This window comes from Chiloscyllium plagiosum, chromosome 6, assembly GCF_004010195.1.
Source record: "Chiloscyllium plagiosum isolate BGI_BamShark_2017 chromosome 6, ASM401019v2, whole genome shotgun sequence".
In the NCBI taxonomy this organism is placed as follows: domain Eukaryota; kingdom Metazoa; phylum Chordata; class Chondrichthyes; order Orectolobiformes; family Hemiscylliidae; genus Chiloscyllium; species Chiloscyllium plagiosum.
Genome location: NC_057715.1, coordinates 89,448,063 through 89,475,690, shown reverse-complemented (window position 1 = coordinate 89,475,690; position 27,628 = coordinate 89,448,063). Strand labels below are relative to the sequence as shown.

At 38.3% G+C, this 27,628-nt stretch overlaps 1 protein-coding gene across 4 annotated transcripts in view; it reads left to right on the top strand.

The window, feature by feature from the left end:
* dclk1a (doublecortin-like kinase 1a) overlaps window positions 1-27,628 on the top strand; it is a 345,606-nt gene that overhangs the window by 299,895 nt on the left and 18,083 nt on the right. For 2 of the 4 annotated variants that reach the window (XM_043692071.1, XM_043692073.1), the window contains one exon: window positions 10,747-10,820. The exons of the other annotated variants lie outside the window; for them this stretch is intronic. In XM_043692071.1, the coding sequence (XP_043548006.1) occupies window positions 10,747-10,820 (74 nt within the window). The remainder of the gene's footprint in view (window positions 1-10,746; window positions 10,821-27,628) is intronic. 4 annotated transcript variants of the gene reach the window in all.

Sequence of the window (27,628 nt, the reverse complement as noted above, 5' to 3'; positions counted from 1 at the left end):
ACTGTAAATTCAACAACATTAGTGAAATTTATATATTTAGACCTAAAATATAAATGCTCAGACATTTTTTGCAGGGTACTTATTGAATGGAACAACTTTTCATGATTAGCCTTGATAAGAATCCTGTAGTGCAAGGGAGAAAGATGATGTGGTGCAAAAATCTACACAAGGATGAGACAGACCTAATAAGGACTGGCTTAGTGCAGTCTTGATGATAAATGGTTCTGTCATCATATCATGTTGTACTCCGCATATTTAATATCCATTCATACTGATAGATCATGAGTTGGAAAGGTTGCAATTACAAAACTTCCTTTTTAAAAAAAAACTTCATTTTAATATGCAGAATAACTTTCTGCTGACCTCATTTTACTTTGCTGCACATTTTCATGGCATCAAATAGCATAGTCTGTGAACTAGTGGCCCAGCGTAGTCTAATTCCATCTCAGAAATAATAACTAGACTGAAAAACCAATGAAGACATTCATGTTGTTGGAACTTGTTTGTCAATAGCAATAAAGTATTTGTGCCATTCAAGATCCCATCTGTGTATATAAAATGTATACATAACAGGAGATTTTAAATCTGGCAGGAATATAAATAAGTAGTATAAATTTGGATTGTTTCAATAATATGCCCTTGAAGGATCATCGGTAATGTTGCAAGGTGTGCTTTTCTGATATCAGCAAAATCTTCCAGGCTAGCATATGCATACACTGAAAAATAACAGAAATAAGACTAGATAAAAATTAGCTACGCTATTTTTGTTCTCCATCCCTTTATATATTGTCATGATTTTTAGATAAAAATAGAACAAAAATTGTGAAAATGCATGTAAAACTATGATTCTGTTGTAAAATATTTATACCTTAGCATGCGTAAATTTAGGAAAAATATGAATAAAGGAGATATTTTTAAGCTGGCAAAGTTTAACTAACAGAGTATGACAAGAATCATACTTGGGGCTCAGCTATTTACTTTATATTAAAGACTTAGATGAGGGGATTGGGTGTAACATGTACAGTTTTGCTGCCAACATAAGGTTATATGAAACAGCTAGTGGCAAGGAAGATGCAAAAAAGCTGCAGAGGATTGTAGACAGGTTGAGGAGTCAGCAAGTACATGGCAAATGGAATACAATGTGTGTGAAATTATCTGCTTTGGTACAAAACTATTTTAAAGACATGCAGTTTGAATGGTGAGAGACTGAGAAATGTTTTCACATTTGAGGATTGAGGAATGAGTGACCTTGTACATGAATCACAGAAAATTAATCTGCAGGTAAAAGATTACAATCTAAGACTAAAGAAATCTTATTGCAATTATAGTAATGAGACCACACTTGCATTGTGTGTAGCTTTGGTCTTTTTGCCTAAAGAAGGATATATTTGTGCTAGAGGGACTGTAATAAAGATTTACGAAACTGGTTCCTGGGATGGTGGTTTTGTCTTACATGATCAAGCTTCTGGAGGAGCCTTGACATTAAAACAATAAGAAGTGAGCTAATTGAAGCATATTGATTCTTAAAGGAATTGACAGTGTAGATGCTGAGAAAGTGATTCCTTTAGCTGAGGACTCTAGAACATGCAGTCTTAAAATAAGGGACCGGCTATATAAGACTGAGCTGAGGAGAATCTACTTCATTCAACGAATTATTAATCTGGGAATTTTGTATCCTAAGAAGCTGTGAAAGCTTAGTTGTTGGTATACTGAAGGCAAAGGTTGATAGGTTTTTTGACACCAAGGAGATATGCAAATAGGACATGAAGGTGAAATTGAGGTAAAAGATCAGCCACAAACGTATTGAACAACAGAGCTTGAAGAGCTAATAGACAACTTCTGCATCCATTTTAAATGTTCTGAATAACTCATTGAAATTATTCACTATGGTACCATAATGCTTCTATTAACATTTTCAGCTTTATTTGAACATCAAACCCTCGTAATCTAAATAATGAGAGGCTTTCTGAACAATTATTATAACTCAATCCAAAATATAAACAAGTATGAAAAATAAAAAAAAACAAAATTGGTTTTCATTCATAAATAATTTACTGTTGCACCATAGCATGTGTACAATTCACCTATGTATGTAGGCGAAATGACCATCACAATCGGTAATTCCTGGCCAGCAGATTTGCTCTTTGTACTTCAGTATATTAACTAAACAGTATACCATGTAAGTAATATGTGAATGCCAGCAGGATATCAAAGATCAAGTGCGCTTTTTGCTTTAAAAATTATTTTGTTGTAACTTGTTAGTTCATAAATACAAGAAGTGAGACAAAATAAGAAAAATATTTAATAATTTTCTTTTGCTGTTCACTTATTTTTAGCAAGAAGGCTGAGATCCTTTTATGATACCCCTCCAAAATGTTGTTCCAATACTAAAGTACAAACAGAAAATGCTGGTGCTACATAGGATCTGAAAGGAAAATAGTATGTTAATGTTTTAGATAGGATGCGTTAGAATCAATGGGCCTAGCTTATATTTCCAGCATTTTGTGTTTATTTCAGATTTTCAGCTTTCCAACTTTTTCTTCCTATTTAATTATTTTAACGCATCAACCTCATTCCCACAGTGTTCCCGTTCTTATCTATAGTTAAGTTCTAACCTCTTCTTACAATGTGCTTCTTGCATAAGTATGTTTGGAAAACTTTCAAATAGACAATTACAGGTTTAATAAAAGCAACTCCCTCTCTAACAGCACTGTGGGCTTACCTATAGGAAATTGACTGCAATGGTTCATGAAGACAGCTTACCACCACCTTCTTAAGACTAACTGGGACGGGCAATAAATGTTGGCCCAGCGAATGTTGCCCCATACCCTATGAATGATTAAAAACAATTACCGTAGGCACGCAAATCTGTTCTGGTACAAATCTGTTGCACAGCTTTGCAATACCCAGTGCATAGGAATAGAAGAGCTTAAATGATAGCAAGACTCAATAATTTACAGCTTCATTGCTCTAGTATAATGGGTCATCAGGAGTATAAAAACTCGTTGGAAAATTAATTAAGGGGCCATCTGTTATATAGCTGTCCATTGGTCTTGATTATATGTTTACATTGTTTGCTGAACTTACGTAACAACAGTTTATCTATACTTTAATACTAATCCGTAGGCACTGAATCTATTTGGGATATCTTGAGGATGTGAAAGGTGCTATAGAAAAGTAAATTATTCGCAAAAAGAAAAATAGAATTTTCGGTAATTCACATGAGCACAACTATTTAACACACAGATGATCTAGTCTTTGTTTTATTTTTGGTTGTAGAAGCTTGCTGTGCATAATGGGCTACTACTTTTACCTACAATACAACAGTGACTACTTTTCAAAAATAATTAATAATCTGTAAAGTATTTTAGGTTGCCCTGAGGCCATTGAAGGTGATCTATATTAGTAAGGCTTTCTTTGCATTTGACAGTCTGCTAATTAATTTTGCATGAAGTTTTGTGGTGTTGATTGGAATAGTTAACCATAGCCATAAATTTATTTCCATTTTACGACCAAATGGATTTTTCAAAGCTACTTATTTCTACTTTAGGCCTTTCTAGGTTAAACGTTGTTGCTAACAAATATTTTGTTTTCCTACACAAAATATTGTTTGAAAATTGCTATTCTATAAAGAGAAGTATTGTTGTTGCATCATTTTCCATGTAGAGATTGCTGTAGCAACATAGCTTTCTTTTTTTGACAGGGTTAGTAGATGAACTGAAAGCAAGGGATTAAATCACCAAACTAGAAACATCAAGAATTTGATGTATTTGATTAAAGTGGCTTCCATTTGACACTCATTTATTAAAAGCTTTGCCAAAGACTGTTAATTAAATTTACATTTCATCAAATTCCTTCAACCAAAAATAGCCTATTTAACCTTGGTTAAAAATGATCTGTATTCATAATTCTATTTACATTGCTTTGTAGTCAGTTTTTTCATTCTTTAATTGTTTGCTGATTTATTTGTAGCTGTCATAAATAAAATAGTTAATCTGACAGAGACTGTAAAAAAAATGCTACAATTAAGTCTGTTTTAGAAACTCTAATCTACCCTGTGTTACTACAGTTTGATTATAGGAAAGTTCACTAATTTAAGACTTGCACAGCAAAATAGCAGAGTGCAATTCCCAAAGCATTTGTGAAAATCCTGTAAATCCATATTATAAAAATGGAATTCGAATTATTCAGTCACCACAGTAGTTAAATTATTAATAAATTGAAATGTAGAATATCATCCCCCAAACAAAGCTCCAAAGAACACATGTAATAATGAAGGATTTTGATCTTTTGTAGCAAGTGTAAAACAGTGGGTTATTGTCATGAGTTTTATTACTGTTTTTTAATATCATTTCATTATTGCATATGTTGGCATTATCTAATCCCAAATATAATCCAATTTTCTGTCTTCTCAGCAAAATATAAATATGTAAGGTACAACGAAACTCCTAATAGGCGTTAAATAATCATTTGGGATATCGTACTTATAACATGGTGGTTGATTAATATGTATAAAAATTGGACTGTTCCATGACTATACCTTCATTGAAGGTGGTACAGTATCAATTCATTAAATTGGTTCCTGGAATGACAGGGTTGTCCTATGATGAGAGGTCGAGTAAGTTAGATCTATATCATCTGGAGTTTATAAGAATGAGTGTTTACTTTATTGAAGCATCCAATATTCTTGAAGAAATTTGATAGGATAGATATTGAGAGATTGATTCCGCTGGTCAGGGATTCTGAAACATGGGGACACAGTCTAAGCAAAAGGAACTGATCATTTAGGCTGAGATGAGAGAAATTACTTACCTGAACAGGTTATGAATCATTGTAATTCTCTAACCCATAAAGTTTAAGGTGCTTCATCATTGGATATGTCTAAGATAGAGATGGACAGAATATGCATTCCTCAGGGAATCCAAGGGATTTGGGAGAAAGTAAGCAAGTGGAGTTGAAGTCTAGGATAGCCATGATTGTGTTGAATGCTGGAGCAGGCTCAAAGGCCATATGGTCCACTTATGCTCCAATTTCTTGTGTTCTTTAATGATTCAAACAATAATCGAAAATACTGGAATTGCTCTACAGTTCAATTGCTGTGCATTTCCAGAAGGTTTGTTTGGTTCATCGCAGCTACTGCAGCATTTTGCTTTTGTTGACATAACAAACAGTTGCTCTTTAACCAATGTGTTTGGATATTTACTGCATAATATCTCATTCAAGATATGTGTTGCACAATAGTTTTTCAATGCAGTCTATCAGTTGGATGGAATGAGTGTAACATTCTTAGCCACAGTGGGAAAAAGAAAATCTAATCAGTAAAATAACCAGACCTCTTGTTTGCACAAACCTGGAAACAGTAACCAGTAGCTTAGACAATGATGTGAATGTTGGAGAGATGAAAATTAAATGGACAGAAAAGATAGAAAGATTAGAACAATGATAGTTGTATTGCATTCTCAAGGTATTTCTTGATCGAGCATGAAAAATTATTTTTGATATTATGAAAATTTTTTCATTATTTGTTAATGTTCCCGTAAAAATATGATTCTACATCGTTATTGCAATTTTAAATTACTTGCAATAGAAATGTAGGGAGAACTTGCTAGTAAAGCGGGTTGCTAAATTAAATAAATTCCATCCCTAATACAATACTGCAAGCTTTGTAAACTAAATAATGTCAGAATTTTCTAATGGCTGAGTAAGTGCGTCCTGTTGTATGCTCCCAGATTTGCTACTTAGTTAGTCCTAGATTCAGTAATCTAGGATGACAGCAGGGGCCTCTGCCCTTGACCTAGGATGTAGAACAAAATGGCCAAATTCCTCCTGTAATCCCTGCTGGAGATGTCAGTGCGTGTCAATGTCAAATGAGGACAAAGCTGAGCTTTTCTATGATGGTCATGTGACAGTGCTGTTGAGATGTAAAATGTGGTGAGGAAAAACATGAATATTTTAAGCATTGTCCAGGGACTTCTGACAGAAGTTGCACAGTTTCCTATTTCAATGGTTCATCAAATGTCTGGTAGTAGGTTATAGTACATCTGATGGCAAGCAAGAGGAGTAAGTTTTAACTTAGGCTGTTCACTATAGATTTGGTTAAAAATTCAAAGTAATTGATTTTCTGTCCATTTTACAAATTATGTTCTATTAAGTACTAGGATCGGTAACAGTCAATTACAGGATATTGTATGTAAGCTGCCAGTGTTAACCCTTTCCTGTTCATTTGTGCTCCTATTTTTACATATTTTTCAAAAGCTGTTTCTTTTAATCTCACAAAGTCCACTTTAAATGCACGTTAATGACAACTTTCACATCTAAGAAATTTATTTTTAAAAAAGACCTTCCCCTCTGCATCTAATGAGAGGATTAGACACTGCATAGTACAGAATTAGTTGTATCTGTCAGAGGGATTGACTTTTAATGGAAATAGGCTATTTCAGTTTCATGTTTTGCTCTTGAAATAATTTACATATTAGAAACTACATTTCTGCACTGGTTTTGCTTTTGACCCCAGAGTCACCACAGGACTTCAATCAGATATGTCTTCTTTGTTCAACTCTTTGACATGTTCTATGAGTTGAGAATAACCTCTAACCTCTAACATATCCTGTGAGGCCAGTCATTTCTTTTGGGGTCAGGCACAAAATGGCTAAGGTTTCTAACAGGATATGCCTGGTGGTGAGGAGTTGTTTCCTCACGTACATGCCTTCTGGAACTTCTAAGCTAATGTAACCTCTTTTACCTAAATTATATTTTCTTAAATTATAATTAATTTTTACAAAGTTCTGCAGAGGGTTTGAGCTATAAGCTGAATAGGCTTGGGCTAATGTTCCTAGAGTGTCAGAGACTGAGGGATGACCTTATTCAAATGACTTTCATATATTTTAATATTCACTATTAATCATAGATTCATAAGTCTGGCCTATGAGATGCAATAATGGTCATAATATTGTAAGGGATATTACAGTAACTTAAGTTATTGATACTTGTTGAAGCAAAGAAATACACTGTAGATAGGTTTCTTTTCTACGTCCACCCTGAACAGAAAGTAGTAAATAAAATCCTTGCAAAATTAACATTAGCATCAATTAGCTTAGCAGGAATGAGGTCACCAAAAACATTGCTATTGTATTGTAATCTTACAAGTTTGAGAACTAGTGCGATTTCTCAGTTAAATTAGTTTCTATTAGAATTATTACTAATTCTATTAGTAAATCAAACTTGTTAACCTTTTGTAAATAATTTATTGAAATAACTGTCAACAATAGCTGGAAATTAATGTTTTATATTAACATATCCTACAAAGTAGGTACAGTGATAGTACAATATTCACTAAGCTTTCCAATGCAATTGTTCAATTTACCTTGTAAAACATTTTTAAGCTTTACTTATTAAATTTGGAAGAGTCATTGTAGAGTCATAGGGATGTACAACATGGAAACACACCCCTAGGTCCAACCAGTCCACACTGACCAGGTATCCTAAATTAATCTAGTCCTATTTACCAGTAAATGCTCCATATCCCTCTAAATCCTTCCTATTCATATACCCATCCGGATGCCTTTTAAATGCTGTAATTGTACCAGCCTCTACTACTTAATCTGGCAACTCATTCCATTCATGCATCACACGTGAAAAAGTTGCCCCTTAGGTCCCTTTAAATCTTTCCCGTCTCACCTCAAACCTATGCCCTTTCATTTTAGATTCCCCCAGCATGGGAAGAAGACCTTGACTGTTCACCCTATCCATGCCCCTCATGATTTTATGAACTTTGATAAGGTCACCCCTCAGCCTCCAATGCTCCAGGAAAATTAGCCCTAGCCTTTTCAGCTTATAGCTCAAACCGTCTGACCCTGGCAACATCCTTGTAAATCTTTTCTGAACCCTTTCAAGTTTCTTAATATCCTTTCTTTAGTAGGGAGACCAGAATTGAAGACAGTGTTCCAAAAGTGGCCTAACCAATGTCCTTTACAGCCACAACATGACCTCCTAGCTCCTATACTCAATGCAGTGACCAATAAAAACAAGCATACCAAACGCCTTCTCCACTACTTTGTCTACCTGCAACTCCACTTTCAAGGAACTATGCACCTGCACTCCACGGTCTTTGTTTGGCAATACTCCGTAGGGCCCTACCAATAAGTGTATAGGTTCTGCCCTGATTTGGCCTACCAAAATACAGCACCTCACATTCATTTAAATTAAACTTCATCTACCACTCTCTGGGCCATCTGATCAAGATCTCATTGCACTCTGAAGTAGCCCATCATTTGCAAACGTACTAACCACACCTCCTATAGTCACATCCAAAACATTTGTATAACTAACAAGTTGATTAATAGTATCCCTACAGGGCAGAAGGAGACCATTCAACCCATCACATCTGCACCAATCCTCTGAAGGGCATCCCACTCTATCCCCATAATCCTACATCTCCCATGACTAATTCACTTAGTCTGCACACTAACAGCAAAATAGCATTGCCAGTCCACCTGATCTGCACATCTTCAGATTGTGGGAAGAAACCAGAGCACCAGCAGAAACAGTGAGAATTTGCAAGCTCCACACAAACAGTCACCCAAATCTGGAATTGAACCCAGGTCCCTGGCACTGTGAAGCAGCAGTGCGAACCACTTAGTCACCATGCCACCGATTAATTATTTTAAAAGTGGTAATCCTTAAATAACATACAGAAGAGAAATGAGAATTAACTAATTACTGGAGACTTAACTGTTACATTCTTTCATGCCATTTAAAGAAAGTTACAAAAAAATTGCACAAATTAAACAACCACCAGATGGCATCTGTGGGTAAGAGGAAATGGCTTCCATCTGTTAAAAGCAATGGATATGATCAAATGAAGAGCGTGGATATAGCTTGAGGGCAGTTTCTCAGAATAAAAAAAACGTTGTTTTGGTAATGTGTAAGATGTGCCAAAGCACCACAACACAAATTGGACAATATTTTATGTAGAAAAGCTTTATATTTATGGTCAGAAAATGCCTTTCCTTGTAAGGTCAATTTAAACAGAAACTGTTGCAGTTTAAACTGGTATTTTTAGCTTGGAATAAACAGACAGCCAAACAAAAAAAGGTTTTTTGGTCATATGGTGTAGTCATATGGTATCATGATTTTCAAGATGACCACTTGCAACTGAACTGGCACCATCTGTTAGAAAAAAATAAATAAATGCCATACGAAACATCTATTTTAAAGATATTAACAGTGATATGAAGTAAGACCTAATTTTATTCAGAACTGACCTGACTGATTCTAAAACTTGATCTGCTGTTTTATTAACCCATATTTTAAAATTGACAATAATACTAGCTAATTCTGCATTTCGGCTTTAAAGGTCCAAATAGAGAAAAAAAATTTTGCTTTGTGAAAAAAAAACTTGTGTGTAATATTACAGCAAATAAATATTTCTGAATAAATAATAGACTTCAGATGTTTTCCAAAATAAAATATGACATATTATAACCTAATTTATAAATTAAAAACCTACATGTTACGTGTGCAATTTTAATAAAGTATTAGACCTAAGACTAATTAAAGTTCCATCAGTTTTTAATGTATAAAATGTTTAAATAATTTAAGATTTCATTCAGTATTTTAAAATCAATGCTAGATGTTATAACCAAACTGTGTGCAATCCTTAATATAATTTGAAATATGTAGTGGCAGAGCCAGCATTTATAAATGGTTTTTATACCTGTGTTTTTCACATCCTCATGCTCAATGAACCACAGACTCTTAAAATGATTGCGTGACACATCCCAGGCTGTAGGTTCTGGATATTTAGCCATTAAGAGAAATGCTGATATGAGACAATTATGTCCAGTCATCTCTTGCATTCCCTCTTAAATAAAAAGTCATTACAGCAAAGGCAATGTTCTTTGCCTTAGCATTGATATTTGAACTCTTATTGTAAAACCCAAGTGTAGCAAGTGAGTTAGAGTGACAAATAGCTCTGGAACCTCAAAGCCACGGTCAGCAGTTAGGAAGTGAGAGGCCCACTGTTGTGCTAACAATGAGTGGCTTGTACTTGGTACCAGTACCTTAACCCTTCAAGCACTAGTTCATTGTATTCCATGTCGCCAATTTTGAAAAGGATGGTTAATGATCATAACAGAAAAGATATTAAGGAATGATTAAAAAGCAGAAGAAATATATAATGCAGAAATATAATTAGAAAAATAAGATAACCGTGCATAGAAGTATTGTTAAACCTGGAACAGTATTTTGGTACAAGCAGCTGTATAAAAAATAATCAGACAGCATATTGTTGCATATCAAACTGTGAACACTATTGAATTGTTTAAAATCCCTATCATTTCCTGTACATAGATTATTCTAAATTAAATGGAACCAAAGTGATAGATCCATGGAATCAAATGAATCAAATTTAAATGGTGTGAATTATAAAATTTGCTAAATCAATCTGCTATGTTGTAATTGACTCTGGTTGTAATTATTTTAAGAATTAAAACTGCAGCTTGTTACAGCATTATAGAGACTATATATTATGTGAGATTTGCATGTTATTTATAATTAAGTAATGCAGCATCGAGACTTTCCCAAACCTGCAATTTGACGATATTTGTAAATTTGAAATTGGTAAAATGTTACCAGACTAATGTCTGTAGCCCTGTATGAGTAAGTAGCAGGCTGGTCTCGTCATGGGTCTGGTGGGTATGGGGACACAATGGCAATCCACTGAGTTGCCGATTTCTCTCTGCTCAGCTGGACCAGGGGTTTTCCATCAACCGATCAGAGTCATTGGACTACTACCAGCAACCAGGAATGTATTGGATAAGGTATGAAATGGTGCAGTGCCAACAGTCAGTGTTTCCATGACAACGTGCTGGCAGTCTCCATTAACCTTACTTCAGCTGTCAGTTTATGCAACTAAAACTGTGCCTTTGATTTATCAAGTCCATATGCTGCTTTATCAGTCTCATTTCAATGTACAAACACCAAACCACTCATTTTATTTTCCACCCATGAGTCACGCTGACATTGCAAGCTTATACCCATTCAAATTTATATATGTTTAACTTAAATTTTCATCATTTTACATGTGGACCTGAAAAGTAATACAGCCGTAATCAGGTTAAAAGAGACGGCCTGTTCTTATTGCAGTATTTTGCATGTACTGGAAGTGGATGTATGTTGAAGGGTGGGATGGGCAGGGGTTGAAACTGATCCTTGCCAGGTGATGAAAAACAGCCAGATAGTGAATTGGCCACCTAATTTACATGGTGTCCTATTTTCTTTTGCACTAAAGCCAAGCGAATAGAAAATCAGCCATGGTGCATATCATGCTGCTGATTGGTGATAAACTAGTTTCATGCCCAATAATGATTTGTGTAGATCAAATAAGAACTTAATCAGTCAGATACTCCAGTAGGGTGTTTTTTTCCCCACTTTTGAAACATTTACATTTGTTAATCTGCTCCACTTCTCATATTCCTTTTTGAATTGGTAGAAAACTAAATCCTCATATTACGTCAAGCATAACTTTCCCTGTTATATAGCTTCTGTCTTAGCTTTGCCCTTTTGTGTATCCATCTCCCTACATCCTAATTAGGTTTTTAATGTGAACAACTGAGCCGGAGACTTGGCTCTTATTTTCATTGCCAATCCTGGCACAGTCTTAGCCAGCTGGCTTGCATTATTGGCTTGTAGAACATCCCATTTGATAATTGGCTTGTACTCTATTTTAAATATGAATAATTTTATATTTTGGTTTTTCTTTCTTTTAGACTGTACAGTATTTTTCCAAACTCATGTCTTCCAGTTTAGAATTGGATCTGTCACAGATCCATTTACTCTCAACCATCTGGTAGAGAGGACTGATGTAGACTGTGACTCTTCCAGAATTGATTTCAGGATTGTACAGTAATATCCAGGAAATCTCATACAAATCAGGTTGAGCACAGTTTCTTTCGATGTCTCTCACCTTTTGTTCAAAATTGAAAAATTGGTTCACGTTTGATACTCCACTTACTTGCTTGGTTGGGAATTGATTCAACTTAGAAAAGCACCATCTTCTGCTTCAGTAGCAGTGCAGCCGCAAGAAACTAATCATTAAAAAATAAACCATTCCATAAATATAAAATCTGTTTCTCTCAGCAAAAGAGGTTGTTAAGTAATTTCGATATGGTATACACTGTTGAAAAAAAAATTTCACTTTGTTTGACAAGGCGTAATCTTAAAAAATGTTTTTATAATAACACTTAATAGCAGAAAAAAGTTGAAGTTCACATCAAATCAGTAATTTCCATTTGTTTCAATCTGCAAGAACGTAACAGATCCTCTGGAGGAATGCGAAATCATTGTCAGCAACTTCTTTATATCGGTATTTAATTGTGGAAGTGTAGAAGCCAGAAGCTGCAATCAGTTTTTCAGAGTTAAAACAATAAACAATTATTGACAGTTTCACCATTTTTAAAACCACAAAATCCAGATTAGTGTTTTTTTACCAGTACTGAATAACAGTGCAAATTACTCCCAGTAAGTGTAAATATTGTACATTGTGGTAAATTTATACTTTAATATAGACTGCTTTTTCATCTTCTGTATTGTTCACAGTCAATGCCACTTGTCACATTCACAATAGCATCTTGTGTTTTACTGCCATACATATCTTATTTGAGTGTAAAGGTTGAATGTTAAGTATTTGTTGACCTAACTGTAGAGGTCCTGTTATTCTAGAGGGTATGAATTACTATTTAGAATGGAATTTTATGCTTGCAGGCTGGATACAAAATAATAACAGTTCTTATAGATACCATCAATGTTTAGAATCAGTATTATTTATAGCAGTATTCTCCACAGTCTAAAAGTGGGTGACAACAGTCTACATCGAAAGATGATTGGCGTACCCATATCATCAGTATGTGCTTGCAATCCTGCCATTAGTTCTGATGTTTGGAGGCAGCAGAAACATTTTCTTTGTGTATGGGCATATATTCAGTCACATACATACAAAGAACTTATGAAAGAAAGAATATGCATTTGTTTAGTACCTAATTGCATCCTAAGGATGTCACAAAGCTCTTTACAACCATGAATCACTGAAATGAAATCACTTCAATTCTCAAGTCATTTGTTCAAATTTTTTTTTGGTCAGTTCTGTTTATGGATTAATGCAATAGCTATTTTCTGAAATAACTGCACAGAGGCCAGAATCCTGACACCAAGTCACCCTTTATTTATACGTGCATAAATAAAGGGTGACACTGGTCCGGCTTCCTCAGAGCCAGCTCTCAATGAACAAAACCTCTGACATTCCTGCTTATACCTGTCAGCCAGTGCTCCCTGATTGAACCACGTCAATAGCCCCAGTCAGGGAACTTATATTCTATGAGGTCCACCTGGCTGACCTCATTATAATCACTACATCCCTCCTTCTCAATATCTGGGCACATAGGCCTGTTCTTTTTCTTGTAGCCTCTACTGGGGCATTTTCACACCAAATTCAGTTCCTCTGACTCAATTTCAGATATCGGTGGTGTGTATGCCAGGAGTATGCAAGAAATTCATCTTCAGATGGTAAAGACGTCGAGGCTGCGACATCCGCCGATGTCCATCTCAGACTCCGAGGTTTCTTTGACACTAAATGTGAGGGAGAGCCCATGGGTCCTGGCAGCCTTTCTGGCTATTCTGAGGGGCTGGGTGTGTTTTGCTCCTGCCCTGTTTCTGAGTTTGCAGCTTTTGTGTGGTCCACATGCTTGCTCAAGACCACCTCACCTCCCAAACTTTGTACATCACAGGACTTGACCTCACATCAACCATGCCTCTTACCCGTCCTAGACCATTTCTGTAGTTTCAATACCAAACTCCATCCCCTGAAGTAAACTGTCTCTGTCGTTTAGAGGAGTTTTGTGTCCAGCATTGGCATTCCTGATGTTGTTTCAATCCCCCCCCCCTCCCCAGGTCCAGGAACATCTGGTTTAACCTGATATGGAGTCTTCTGCTGATTATCAACTCTGTTGCCTGAAGAGTGGTCCAATAATCAAATCCGATCAACGACAGTTTGTTATGGAGTGAAGCTGTAAGCTGTTTCTTTAAGCTTGTATTCAAAGTCAGACCATTCAACTTCAGGAAGTGCTTGAATTCCCTGCTGGTAAATGATGGCTGATTGTCTGTGACCAATACTTCCTGGAGTCCATATATTACAAAAGATGTGCACAGCTTTTCAAACATCATCCCTGTGTTTGATGAATAAACTCTGACTGTCCAACTACTTTGAGTGGGTGTTCACAATGACTAAGAACGTTGAGCCCATGAAAGGGCTAGCACAGTCGACATTAACTGAGTCCAGGCTTTACCCGGCCATTCCCACAAGTGTGGGGGAGCTGCTGGTGGTGACTTTTGTCTTTGTTGGCACGCTGGGTCCTGCGTCACCAGTGCAGTTTTGAAGGCATCCAATCCTGGCCAACAAAAATAACTTCTCACCAACACCTTCATTTTGAAAACACATGAATGACCCTGGTGGAGTTCATCCAGTATCTGGCAGCGACCTTTACTTGCATTGGAACAATCACTCTTGCTCCCCATAACAATGTATTGTCTGCTATGGTGATCTAGTTTCACTGGGTTCAGCAAGATTTCAGTTCTGGTTTTCATGGCCCTTTGGCTCCCCCCATCATAACCAGTTGTTTTAGTTTTGCCAGGATCAGATCTTTTTGCATCCACAGTCTGATGTTATCAGTGGTGACTGGAAGGGTGTCCAGAATGTTTAAAACCAGAATGGACTCTTCCAGTGGTGTGTCTGCCAGTGAGAGGTGGCAGAAGGCATCTGCATTTGCAAATTGAAGTTGCAGACGGTGTTCCAAATTGTAATTATATGCATTTAAAATGAGACCGTTGAATTAAACCTAAAGCTACAGGCAGCTTGGCCTTGTCCTCTTTGAGTAGCCATAGTAAGGGTTTGTGTACTATTACTGTTATAAATTTGCATCCATAAAAGTTATTGGTAAACTTCCTTGCACCACAGATGACTGCCAAACCTTCCTTCTATCTGGGTGTATTTGCACTCTGCATCAGCCCAAATCTGGAAAATATACACTATAGGACATTCCTCTCCATTGGGCCATCTGTGAGTCAATACTACCCAATACTGTACGGATGGGCGTTGGATGTCTGCATCAGATCTCACTTGGGATCATAGTGTGCCAGCATCTCAGATGACAATAGCTGCTGCTTCAATTCCCTAAAGATTACACCTTGGCTACGAGACCACTTCCAAGACTGCCCCTTTTTTCAATCGAAGATGATGTAAGGGTGCCAAGGTGGAGGCCAGGTTACGTATGAACTTTCCATAATAATTCAACAATCCAATGAAAGATCTAAGCTCAGGTACAGACATGAGCGCCGGGGCACCTTTGATCACCATCATTTTATCTTTCAATGGGTATAACTCAGTCTTATTGACACGGTAGTCCAAGTAGGTCACTTGGGGTGACTGGAACATACATTTTTCCCTTCTAGGGTGTACACCCACCTTGGGGAAAACTCTAAGGACCATGTCCATGTTCACTAAATGCTCTTTATTGGTCTTCCCTGTTGTTAGCATGTCATCTAGATAAATGGCAACCTGAGGTAGATCTTGTAAAATATTCTCCATTGTCTGCTGAAAAATAGGACAGGATGACAATATCCCAAATGGCAGTCTCGTATATTGGTACAGACCTAATGGATATTAATCATAGCATACTTCTAGGAAGCCTCATCTAACCACAATTGTAGGTACGCATGGCTCATGTCCAGCTTTGTGAAGGACAACCCCCTCACCAACTTTGCACATGTCGTTTATGTAAGGCATTGGGTATTTATCCAGCTGCAAGAAGTGGTATGCAATTTGTTTAAAATCCCCACACAGTCAAACTGAGCCGTCAGGCTTCACAGTTGGCACGACCGGTGCTGCCCATTCTGCAAAGTGGGCTGACTTAATGATTCCTTCACTTTCCATTCTCCTGATTTCTGCCTGTACTTTTAAGGCAAAAGACACTGGGCGGACCTTGCAGAATTGTGGAGTTGCTTCCTGGTCAACATGCAAGATGGCTTTGGTCCCTTTGATAGCCACTAGACCTTCCTAAACAACTTCTGGGTATTTATTTCACTCAGGCAGCTATTTACTAGGTGAAAAATGTTCAGCCAATCTAAGTGAACCTTTCTCAACCAATTTCACTCCATCAAGCTTGGGCCCGAGCCTTTTACTACAATCAGCGGGAACTGAACCAGCTTCTTCTCAGAGGAGATTGGAACTGAAGTTGCACCCTTAATCTGTGAATATTCCCTGGTATAGGTCCTGCCAAGGTCTTACTCAAACTTAAGGGCTGGAGTCCAGAGCAAATGTATTTAAAGACTGCATCTGCAATCACTGATAAAGCTGCATCGGTATCAACCTCCATTAGAACCAGATGACCTTTTAACCAGACATTAATTTTGATTGGTTCTGCTTTGGATGTTGCTAAGCAATTTGACTGTTCCAATCCAGAGGTAGGTGGGCTTTCTAGAGTGTGCACACTCCTGGATATCAGCTTTTGAGTTCTCTAACTCAATTCAAGTCTAGTGTCTTGAATCTGTTTACCAGTAGCAGCAACAATGATGGCTTGCTGGCCCAGATCCTGAAGAAAATGTTAACCAACTGGCTGAGGCTTGCCTTTGTTTGGGCTTTTGCTGTGGAGATTTTAAAGTCCCTCTGCTCAGAGTATGTCCTGAATGAGGCTGTGCAATCACCTTCACTCAAGTGGTGTCCCCCAAGCTCAGTCTCCCCGGTGAGGATGTCCACTTCCATCAGCAAACCCTGGAACTCATTTGCTCCACTTTGCCACATTTTCTAATGACAAAATCACTTGTAGTGCCTGTTTGAAGTCCAGTCGGGCTTCAGCGTGTACATGCTTTTGCATGATTACGCCTTTAATACTAAATACCAAACAGTCTCTTAGCATCTCATTAAGAGTTAACCAAAGTCACATGCCTCTTTTAGTTGTCTTAACTTCATCAAAAATCCCGACACGGATTTCCCTGGTTCTCGAACTGCTGAGTAAAACTGCTCAGAATAAAAAGAGGCTTGGAGTGGCAATATTGCTTAACTAGATCTGTCAACTCTTGAAAGGTGTTAGTATCTGGTGCCTCAGGAAATGTTAGACTCCGAATAACTGAAAACATTGCAGGTCCACAAGCTGTCAGGAGAATAATTCCTTGCTTTTCATCTGCATCATTTACCCTTTAAAACAAAATGTATTCTTTCTACATACTGGGCCCAGTCTTTGACGGCAGGATCAAACTAGTCAAGCTTCTCAAATAACAGCATGATGCTAGAATTGCTTACCCAACTCAAAGATGACTGTTGCGAGTGGATTTCTTCAGGAGCATTTTTTTTTTCTCTCGTCACCGTGGAAATAACTCCACAGAGGCCAGTATCCAATCCCCAAGTTCCCCTTTTTGTACACATGTATAGTATTTGACATTGGTCCAGCTAGCACTGAACCAGCTGCTAGAGTGAGCAGAACCCCTGACACTTCTGTTTATATCTTTCAGCCACAGCCCCCTGATTAGACCAGGTTAACAGCCCCAATCAGGGAACTCATACTCTGCTATGTCCACCTGGCTGACCTCATCACAATCATTTCATAGCCCAGTTCTCCCACATTGTAATAAGTCAAATTTAAGTTAGCATGTGATACAAATGGCTATTAGCCTCTTTTTTCTTTGAGTTATTTCTTTTTGCTCTGATATTCCAAAAGGTGGATTATGTAAACCACTTTATTTTTCTCTGGTCTGTATTTCAGTCTGTCCACCAATTTAACTGCAATTACTCTTAAGTTTCATCCTTAATATATTTAAAGACATTGACCTCTATAACTATCTGCTTGCTTAATCATTACTTATTTCTTCTTTGTCAGTCCCTCTGGGTCGAGGATGACTAACTTTTGTTTGGCTTGCTTATTGGTTCATCCATAGTACTTTTCCCTATTGTTAGTTCTTAACAAAATGTTTTCTCTGGGATTACTCACAATAATCATCATTCATAAACTTTTGCAAATGTATTCCTTATTCCTCCTGGTTAATTTGCTGGGATAAAGCCATTCTCCCCATGAATTTCATTCATTCAAAACATAAATATAATGGATCAAAAATCATTGCTAAATTGCACTGATTAAATTACAAATTCAATTCATACCTCACAATCAAATTGACAAAGTCAGTAATCCATACCCTGCAAGATATTTTTATGTCCCAAGTGAAAGACTGATAAAGCGAGTTAAATTGCTTAGCTGCCAACTAATAGCTGACAATTATATCAACTGATTTATGCAAAAATAATTCTACTGATAATCCAACATGACCATGTCCCTCCAGTGGGAGTGGCCTCTCTTGGAGATTGCTTATAAGTAAACTGAGAACTCTTTGTTTTGGGCTATTGAGCCATTTGCTGAGAAGACTCCCAGCATCGATAGATCATATCTGATTTTCCACAAGTGAGTTTTGCTGACAATACTTCACTGTTTCAACACTGAAGTTTCTTCACAGATCAGCTAAGAGGAAAGTCAAAGTCATAGTTTGTACCCAACAAACTGGAAAATAATCAAGAACAGTTGTGTTTTGATCTTACACTCATTTTTGAACATTTTATAAATAAAACAATGGCTGCATGAAGCAAAGGAATTAAAAGGTGCTACGCTTATAAACCTACTGAATTTTCAATATTTCAATTGAATTATTGATTTTATACTTTTGGCTATTCATTCTGAATTAATTACAGTGTTTGCACTGAATCCATACTATCAGAAAAATGAACGGTGACCTTGAAATAAGTCAAATTGAACAATTATTGCCCTATAAAATGAAAATTGTCAACATAGCATTTTGAACATTATAAAGAACTTATATAAAGCTAATATCTTAATTTTCAAATAAAATCTGCAATCTTTTGTGCAGGCTTAGTGCATAATAATAGGGTCGGAAAATGGGTGGAGCAAAGTAAAACACTTATTTCACCCCTATGGGAGAAGAAATGACTTCGCACTCCAGTCTTAAAGGAGTGTCCCCTTATTTTGTAACCATGTCCCCTTGTTGGAGATTGGTCATTTCTCACTGTCACTCTCAGCCCTGTCCAGGCTCCTCAGAACCTTATATGGTTCAATAAGATCACCCCTTGTTCTTTCCTAAAAGTCCATCTACTTAATTAATTGATGTACCTGCATGGTAATTTCTGGTATTTCATGCACCAGATCACCCAAATCCCTCTGCACGGCACCTTTTTTGGAGTTTCTCTCCATTTAGTGCCTTTTGATTCTTCCTACCAATGTGAATGACCTCACATTTTCCAACATTAAACTCCATCTGCCAAGTTTTGCACATTCACTCAACCTATCTCTATCCTCTTGCCAAGTCATTATGTTCTTGTCACAATAAACCCATCTACTTTATTTATCTTCAGTAAATTTGGATACACTATACTCTGCCTCATTCTCCTCCAAGTCATCAATATACCGTATATACTCTAGTAATAGTCAATCTCATGTAAAAGTCGACCCCCCCCCCCCCACTTTTGGCCAAATAACCTGGAATTTTCCACATATCTTATGTAAAAGTCAGCCCTAGTTATTCACAGATAACCGATCAATGTTTATGAGTCAGTGTGCCTGCTGTCACATTCTGCTCCAGCTTTCCATCTGCCAGTTGTTCCACTCCAATCCCCGTGTTCCAATCTGCTGGCTGAATAGCTCCACTCCGGGTTTTCAGAATTACCATAAGTCATTTTTTTTTTCTTTATTCGTTTAGAGATCAGTTAGCATTCTGTTAATAATATGAATTTTGAAGGGCATGACTTTTAGCGCCTCAAAAGTAGTATCTATGTAATAGTCGAACCCATACATTTAACCTTAAAAAGTAGTCAAAAAAAGTTGACTACTACTTGAGTATATAAGGTAGATAGTAAATAGAGACCCTAGGATTGATCCTTGTGGCACTCTACTAGTTAAACATCTTTCTAATCCAAAAAAGACCATTAATTTGGACTCTCTAGTTTCTGTATGTTAACTAATCCTCAATCCATTCTGAGATATTACCCCCAAGACATGAGTTGCTATCTTGAGCAATACTCTTTCATATGGCATCTTATAGAGTGCCTTCTGAAAGTCCAAATACTGTATATCTATTAGTTCCCCTTATCAATTCTTCTTGTTATATCCTTAAAGAACTCTAGAAAATTGGTCAAACATGATTCCCTTTCACAAAACATATTGATTACGTTGAGCTTTTCTAAATGCCTTGCTATTTCTTACTGGATAATGTACTCTACCAATTTTCCAATGACAAATGTTAGGTTAACTGGTCTATTGTATCTTTATTTCTGTCTATCTCTCTTCTTGAACAGAAGCACCATATTAGTAGTTTCCAATCCAGTGGCACCCTCCTAGAATCTAGTGAGTTCTAGAGTATCTCATCCAATGCTTCCACTATCTCTGCAGCCCATTTGTTTAAATATTTGGAAAAAGACCATCTCATCAGGACCCGGTGACTTCTATGCCGTCTGTCGCATTAATTTTGTCAAAATCTTTGTTCCTCGTGATATTTTACATCAATCATTTACAGGGCACTAAACGCATCTCAGGCTAACAAATAAGCAAGGTGCTCGTGGGAGGAAAGGTTATGTAACAGCCTCTATCACGAGAAACAAAGATTTTGACAAAACTAATAGGGAACGTGGAAGTAATGGCACTGAATGAGCAAAGTAGTAGTTTTTGAAGCAAGTCATTGTTGTAAGAAGTGTGCCAGCTAATTTTCACACAGTAAGACCCACAAACAGGTAATTAAATAAAGGTAATTGAATGTTTATCATAGTGATATTGATTGAGGAATGAATATTGACAAGTACACCAGGAGATCTCCCTTGCTTTTCTTTAAATCATGCCATGGGAGTCTTTTCATCCATCTAAGTGGCAATTGAGAAGTCACCTTTTCTTCTATTCTAAAAAGATGATATGTCCAACAGTACACCACTCCTTCAGTGTAACCAAACCACAATTAATCCAAAAGAGCTCAGTTGTTATGTACAGAGTAGTATAACCACAAAAGATACAAGGGGAAGAAACATTTTAGGATTGGCCCTCAGGCCATATTGAAGTATGGTTTACAGAGATTAAACTCCATCATTCTTATCATTTTAAGAGCCATTTAAAGCCACTCTTAAATGATTGTTATTACCATATGCATTCCTAAACATTCAGGTATTTATGGACTCCCCTTCAACCTGCAGAATATTGGTATTTTTGAAACTGATAGCTGTGCCCACAATGAACACAAACCTCCCAGCAACATCAGGAATAATATGCACTTGTACTGTACCTTTTAGGAGATTTAGTTAAATGCCTCTGACCTGTGACAGTGGCTAGGAACTAACATTACCAGTCAAACATTATTGCTCCTGTCTTCCAAAGAAAGATTATCAGTAACGTACAATAAAAATAATTCTCATTTCTGTGGCTGTGGGGTATCTGGCATGTTATTGTTATTTCAAGACATTTTCAGCACAGTGATAAGACATAAAAGAGGCATAGAGGAACTTTTATTTGTTTGAAATAAACAAGGTGCAGTTATTACAAAGCTGTGCAAATGTTGAAATCAATATGAATAGGCACAGTCTGGACTTTCTGGTTAAAATTAAAGTGTGCTTTTTCTTATTTTACATCTAAAATGCACTTACTTGATTATGCTTAGTAACTGGTCCAGCTTCCAATGCTCTTTGGGAGTGCTAACCACAGTGCAAATGTCCGACTAAACAAATGAAAAATATATTACATTTTTGCAAGTGTGCTTACTTTGCAAATTAAAATTACATTAAGTAAGATCTGGCAGCATCAGAAATCATCTTTAAGCATCTAATTTTGTTCACCAGGATTTTTAAAAGCATGCTTCCCATATTTGATCAGTAAAATCTTTTAATTCTTCACGGAAATGCAATAGGGCTATATTTGATGAATGGCATTGTTGGCTGGGGGGAGCAAGGTGGAATGGCAGTGGCACAAGGAAGCACCAAATGTGAAGGAGGGAGTAAAAGTCATAGAATCCCGACAGTGTGGAAACAGGCTATTTGGCCCATTGAGTCCACACTGACCCCCTAAAGAGCATAACCCTGCATTTCCCATTGCTTAGTAACCTACATATTCCTGGATTCTATGAGCAATTTAGCATAGCCATTCCACATAACCTGCACATCTTTGGACTGAGAGAGGAAACCAGAGCACCAGGAGGAAACCCATGCAGACACGTGGAAAATGTGCAAACCCCTCCAGACAGGTGGTCACCAAAGGGTTAATTTGAACCTGGGTCCCTGTGAGGCAGCAGTGCTAACCACTGAGCCATCATGCCATCCTAAGGGGAGCCTTTCAGTTACACCTTCTTGTGTATTTTGCCTGTAGGCTAAATTGGTTAAATTGCTGGAAAACATTTGTTCACATCACTCTCTTTCCTTTGGCACACACTTCAACACCAGTTGATATCACAGATGTGATCAAGGCATTGAGCAAGTGTTAGTTTTATGAATACTTGGCGCAGTTGCTCATTACATTCATCTCTGGTCTTTGCATTGTGCTTACAAGATCGGATGAAAAACTGGGCACCAAATTCATCCAAATACTTTACTTGTTTTGTTGTGTTTAACTTAAACAAATCCATAAACATAAATGGTCAGTTCAATTTGTACTAGCTTCTGATCTAAGATTTTTGAAGGGAAGCCCATGACTAGCATATGTTTCCAAGCTATTTGTTGGATCTTCTCACCTAATACCAGCTACTACCATAGGGGAATTGGTTTAGTTCAGTTGGCTGGATTGTTGGTGGTGATGCCAACAGCATGGGTTTAATTCCCATCACCGGTTTGAGGTTACCATGAAGGTCTCTCCTTCTCAGCCTCTTTCTTTGCCTGAGGTCTGGTGGCCCTCAGGATAAATCACCACCAGTTACTTCTCTCTAATAAGAGAGCAGCCCCTATGGTCTGGTAAGACTGTGGCGATACAACCAAACTACCATTGATGTCACCTGACAGCACATCTTAGCTTGCATGAATTTAAACATTGCTAAAGGAGACATGAAGTTGAAACTTTTTGTCATGAAAAAGGACACCGACTTATACAGAATGAGAAGAGGTTGCCCATTGGCTGGGCCACAGCAAGCATGGAGATGCAGCAAGAACAGTTAGCTGTTGATTTTGGTTGTCAGACATGGTAGTCAGACTGTGATTGGTCACAATTTTGCCATGGGAATGCAACGTTTTCACAAATTTCTTTTACTTACATACTTACAGTGTAATCATTAGTACTGTCCAGATTATTCTAAAAAAAGTTGTTGAATAGCAGAATCACCATCTAATGGTTTCTAACACTTGTAACTGAGAGCTGGTTGAGCGTAATTTGAATGCTACCCAATGTGCATGAACAGCAGAATATATTATTTGATACAATCTGTTAGTATGGCTTACACGGAGAAAGCTGAAAATGTGTTGCTGGAAAAGTGCAGCAGGTCAGGCAGCATCCAGGAAACAGGAGAATCGACGTTTCGGGCATAAGCCCTTCTTCAGGAATGAGGAAAGTTTGTCCAGCAGGCTAAGATAAAAGGGAGGGAGGAGGGACTTGGGTGAGGGGTGTCGGAAATGTGATAGGTGGAAAGAGGTCAAGGTGAGGGTGATAGGTCAGACTGGGGTGGGGGCGGAGAGGTCAGGAAGAAGATTGCAGGTTAGGAAGGCGGTGCTGAGTTGGCTTTAATGGTCTGACAGTAAAATGCCCTCCTGATGCAGTGGCATGATCTCGCATGCGAAATGCCACTCCATTGAGTCTGCATGTGTGGGAAGCTATACATCTAGGTGACAGAGGCAGTGAGGAAAATGAAGGAAGGTCATATCAAACGTGTGCCACAAGCCATTGCTTGATTAAATTGTTCCACCATCCTCCTCCCCCATATGTATTCACAAAATAAGTGAGAGTGTGATCTCAAAGATTCTCTGCCGCAATGCGGTGCTGAGATCGATGGATTTGACTGAAACAATGTGGGGGAGGGGAAATGAGGAAACTGGTGAAATCCGAGTTCATCCCTTGTGGTTGGAGGGTTCCTAGGCGGAAGATGAGGCGCTCTTCCTCCAACCGTCATTTTGTTGTGGTCTGGCGATGGAGGAGTCCAAAGACCTGCACATCCTTGGTGGAGTGGGAGGGGGAGTTGAAATGTTGAGCCACAGGGTGGTTGGGTTGGTTGGTCCGGGTGTCCCAGAGGTGTTCTCTGAAACGCTCCGCAGAGCATCTGCTTATCAGAGCAGATGCCTGGCCAGCAGTGAAAACATGGTCAGGAAAGGGAGACTACATCTGAAATGAGACTCAGCCTAGGTGAGGACATAGTTTGGGGAATTTGGAGGCAGTGTAGAAATTCGGTGCAGAGGGGAGAAGATGTTTTTTGTTTTTTTTTGGCTCATAGCTCGTGAAGTTTTATTTTAACAGGATAAGTTGAAGCCCAGGATCGGGGCCAGCACAAAGTAGTGACATCACAGGAAGACTGTAAGTTCATAGGTTGGTAATAGCTGTTAATTTGACTATGTTGTAGATTACTTTCAGACTGAAAGTCATTGGGAGAAATATTTACAGACTAAAAGCGAAAAAGATCAGTAGGAATTTTTATACTAAGTAAATAAAATAGAGGTGCAGGGCCAGGTGATGTGTTGTACCTGCATGACATGGGAGCTGGTGGACTGTATTGTGGTTCCTAGTGATCACAAGTGTTGGTTACCTAAGGAACTCTAGCTCTGATTTGATAAGCTAGAATCTGAGCTTTGAACATTGAGGTATGAGGGAGAGGGAGAGGGAGAGGGAGAGGGAGAGGGAGAGGGAAAGTTACCTGGATGCTGTGTTTCAGGAGGCAGTCCTTAGGCTAACTACCTCGAATTCAGTCAGTTGTCAGGGTCAGGAGACTGTGACTACAAGCAAGGCAGGTAGAGGGATTCAGGAGGTCATGCTGAAGAAGCCTCAGTCCTTGAACTTTGTCTAACAGGTTTGGGAATATTGCTCCCTATGTGGATAAGAGTGAGGGCTGTAGGGAGGATGAGCAAACTGACCATAGCACCCATGGTAAAGAGAGCCATTCAAGATGGGGGAGAAAAGAGAAATGTAGTTATAATTGGGGATGGTATAGTCAGGGGAAGATAGAAAGCCCCAAAAGCTGTGTTGCTTGCCTCGTGCCTGGGTTCAGAATATTACAACTGGGTGCAGAGGAACTTGGTGTGGGAAGAGAAAGATCCAGTTGTTATGGTCCATGTGGGTACTAATAGTCTAGGTAGAAGTTGGAAAGAGGTTCTGCTGAGGGAATATGAGTAGCCAGGAGCAAAATTGAAAAGCAGAACCTGAAAGGTAATATGCTTTGGATTACTACCTGAACCACGAGTAAATTGGCAAAGGTTCAACAAGATTAAAGAGGTGAACACATGGCTCAAAAATTAGTGTGAGAGTAAGGGTGTCTAATTCATGAGACATTGGCACCAGTACTGGGGAAGGAGGGAGGACTTTAAATAGGTGGGGGATTAATTCACTTGCATGGAAAAGTATGAAAAAGGCTAAAAGAGTAGAGGGCCGGGATGAGGTTACTAAAGTTTTCTGAAGAAATAATAGCAGAGAATATTGAAAATGTCAGGAACCTAATTTCAGGCACAGCGGATTAGGAGATAATTATGAGAAGCAGGAAAATCAAGGTATGACTGAGACTTAAACATGCAATATGTGAAATAAGGTAAATGAGCTTGTGGCGCAGATTGAAATTAGGGGATATCATGTCATGGAATCAGAGGCATGTAGCTGCAAAGGGATCAGGGCTGAGAACTAAGTATCCAACTATACACATTGAAATGACAGACAGATGGGCAGAAGGGATGGAGTTGCCTTGTTAATAAGAAATGGAATTCCAGAAAATGAAACCCGATAGGACCAACACCCCACAATTCTACGGACTACCAAAAATCCATAAACCAGGAGCCCCCCTCAGACCCATAGTCTCACTACCCGGAACACCAATTTACAGACTGGCCAAAGAACTACATGCATGACTGAAGTACCTAGTAGAAGAGTCACAGCACTCCATCCACTCCACCCAGGAATTCCTAAAAATCATCAAAAAAAACAAAATAGAGGAAGACGAAGCAATGATCTCATTTATTGTAACAGCACTGTTCACCTCCACCAACATCGACCTGGCAAAGGAAACACTTACCACACTTTTAGAAGAGAGCATCACACATACCCCAACCACCATCAATCACATTACCAACGAAAACATCATGAAGCTAGTAGACCTGTGCCTCACCACCCACTTCACTTTCAACAACATAATCTACAAACAAACCAATGGCACACCCATGGGATCTCCACTATCAGGATTCATAGCAGAAGCGGTAATGCAAAGACTAGAACAAACAGCCCTACCAACCATCAAACCAAAAATCTGGGTCCGCTACGTGGATGACATCTTTGTCATCACAAAACGAAACAAGACAGAAGAGACATTTAACATCATCAACAACACCCTCACAGGCATAAAGTTCACCAAGGAGGAAGAAACCGACAACAAACTCGCATTCCTGGACGTCACAGGAGAAGTTTCAGAAATGACAGCCAGACTACTAAGACCCCTCGGAATCCTAGTAGCACACAAACCCACCGACACTCTCAAACAAAAACTAACAAACTTAAAAGACCCAGTACAACCCATGGACATAACCAACGTCATCTACAAAATTCCATGCAAGGACTGCCACAAACACTACGCAGGGCAAACAGGAAGAAAGTTAGCCACCAGGATACACGAACACCAGCTAGCCACAAAAAGACACGACCCTCTCTCCCTCGTAGCCCTACACACGGATGAGGAAAAACCACCATTTCAACTGGGACAACACATCTATCCTGAGACAGGCTAAGCAAAGACATGGCAGAGAATTCCTAGAGGCCTGGCACTCCAACCACAACGCCATAAACAAACACATAGATCTAGATGTCATCTATCAATCCCTCAGAAAACGAACAGGAAATAACATCACCACAAATCCCAGGAACTCCATCCAGGAGAAAGATATAAATAGAAAGCAGGAGATAACAGCTTCGTTTCACTTGGAGGTCACCACTGAAGATGTTACCTAGCCAGGTAATGAAATGTCTGGATATCAAACCTACAGCTCAGCGAGCAAACCTACACCCTAAACCTCAACCTGAGCTACAAACCTTCACAAACCTGGCAAAAATGGAATTAAATTGATAGCAAAAAGCAGTATAGAGTTAGAATATGTAAAATCTGTGTGAGTAGACTTCAGGAACTGCAAAGGAAAAAAAACATGATGGGAGTTATGTACAGGCCTCCTAGCAGTAGCCAGGATATGGGGAAGAAAATAAATCAGGAGATAGAAAATGCATGTAAGAAAGGCACAGTTATAATATTCATGGGGAACTTCAATAGAGACTGTGAAAATCAAGTTGGTAGTGGATCCGAAGAAAAGGAATTTGTGGAATGTCTACAAGATGTTTTTTTCAGAGCAGCTTGTGGGAAAGCCCACTAGGGAACAGGCAGTTATGGATTTGGTGAT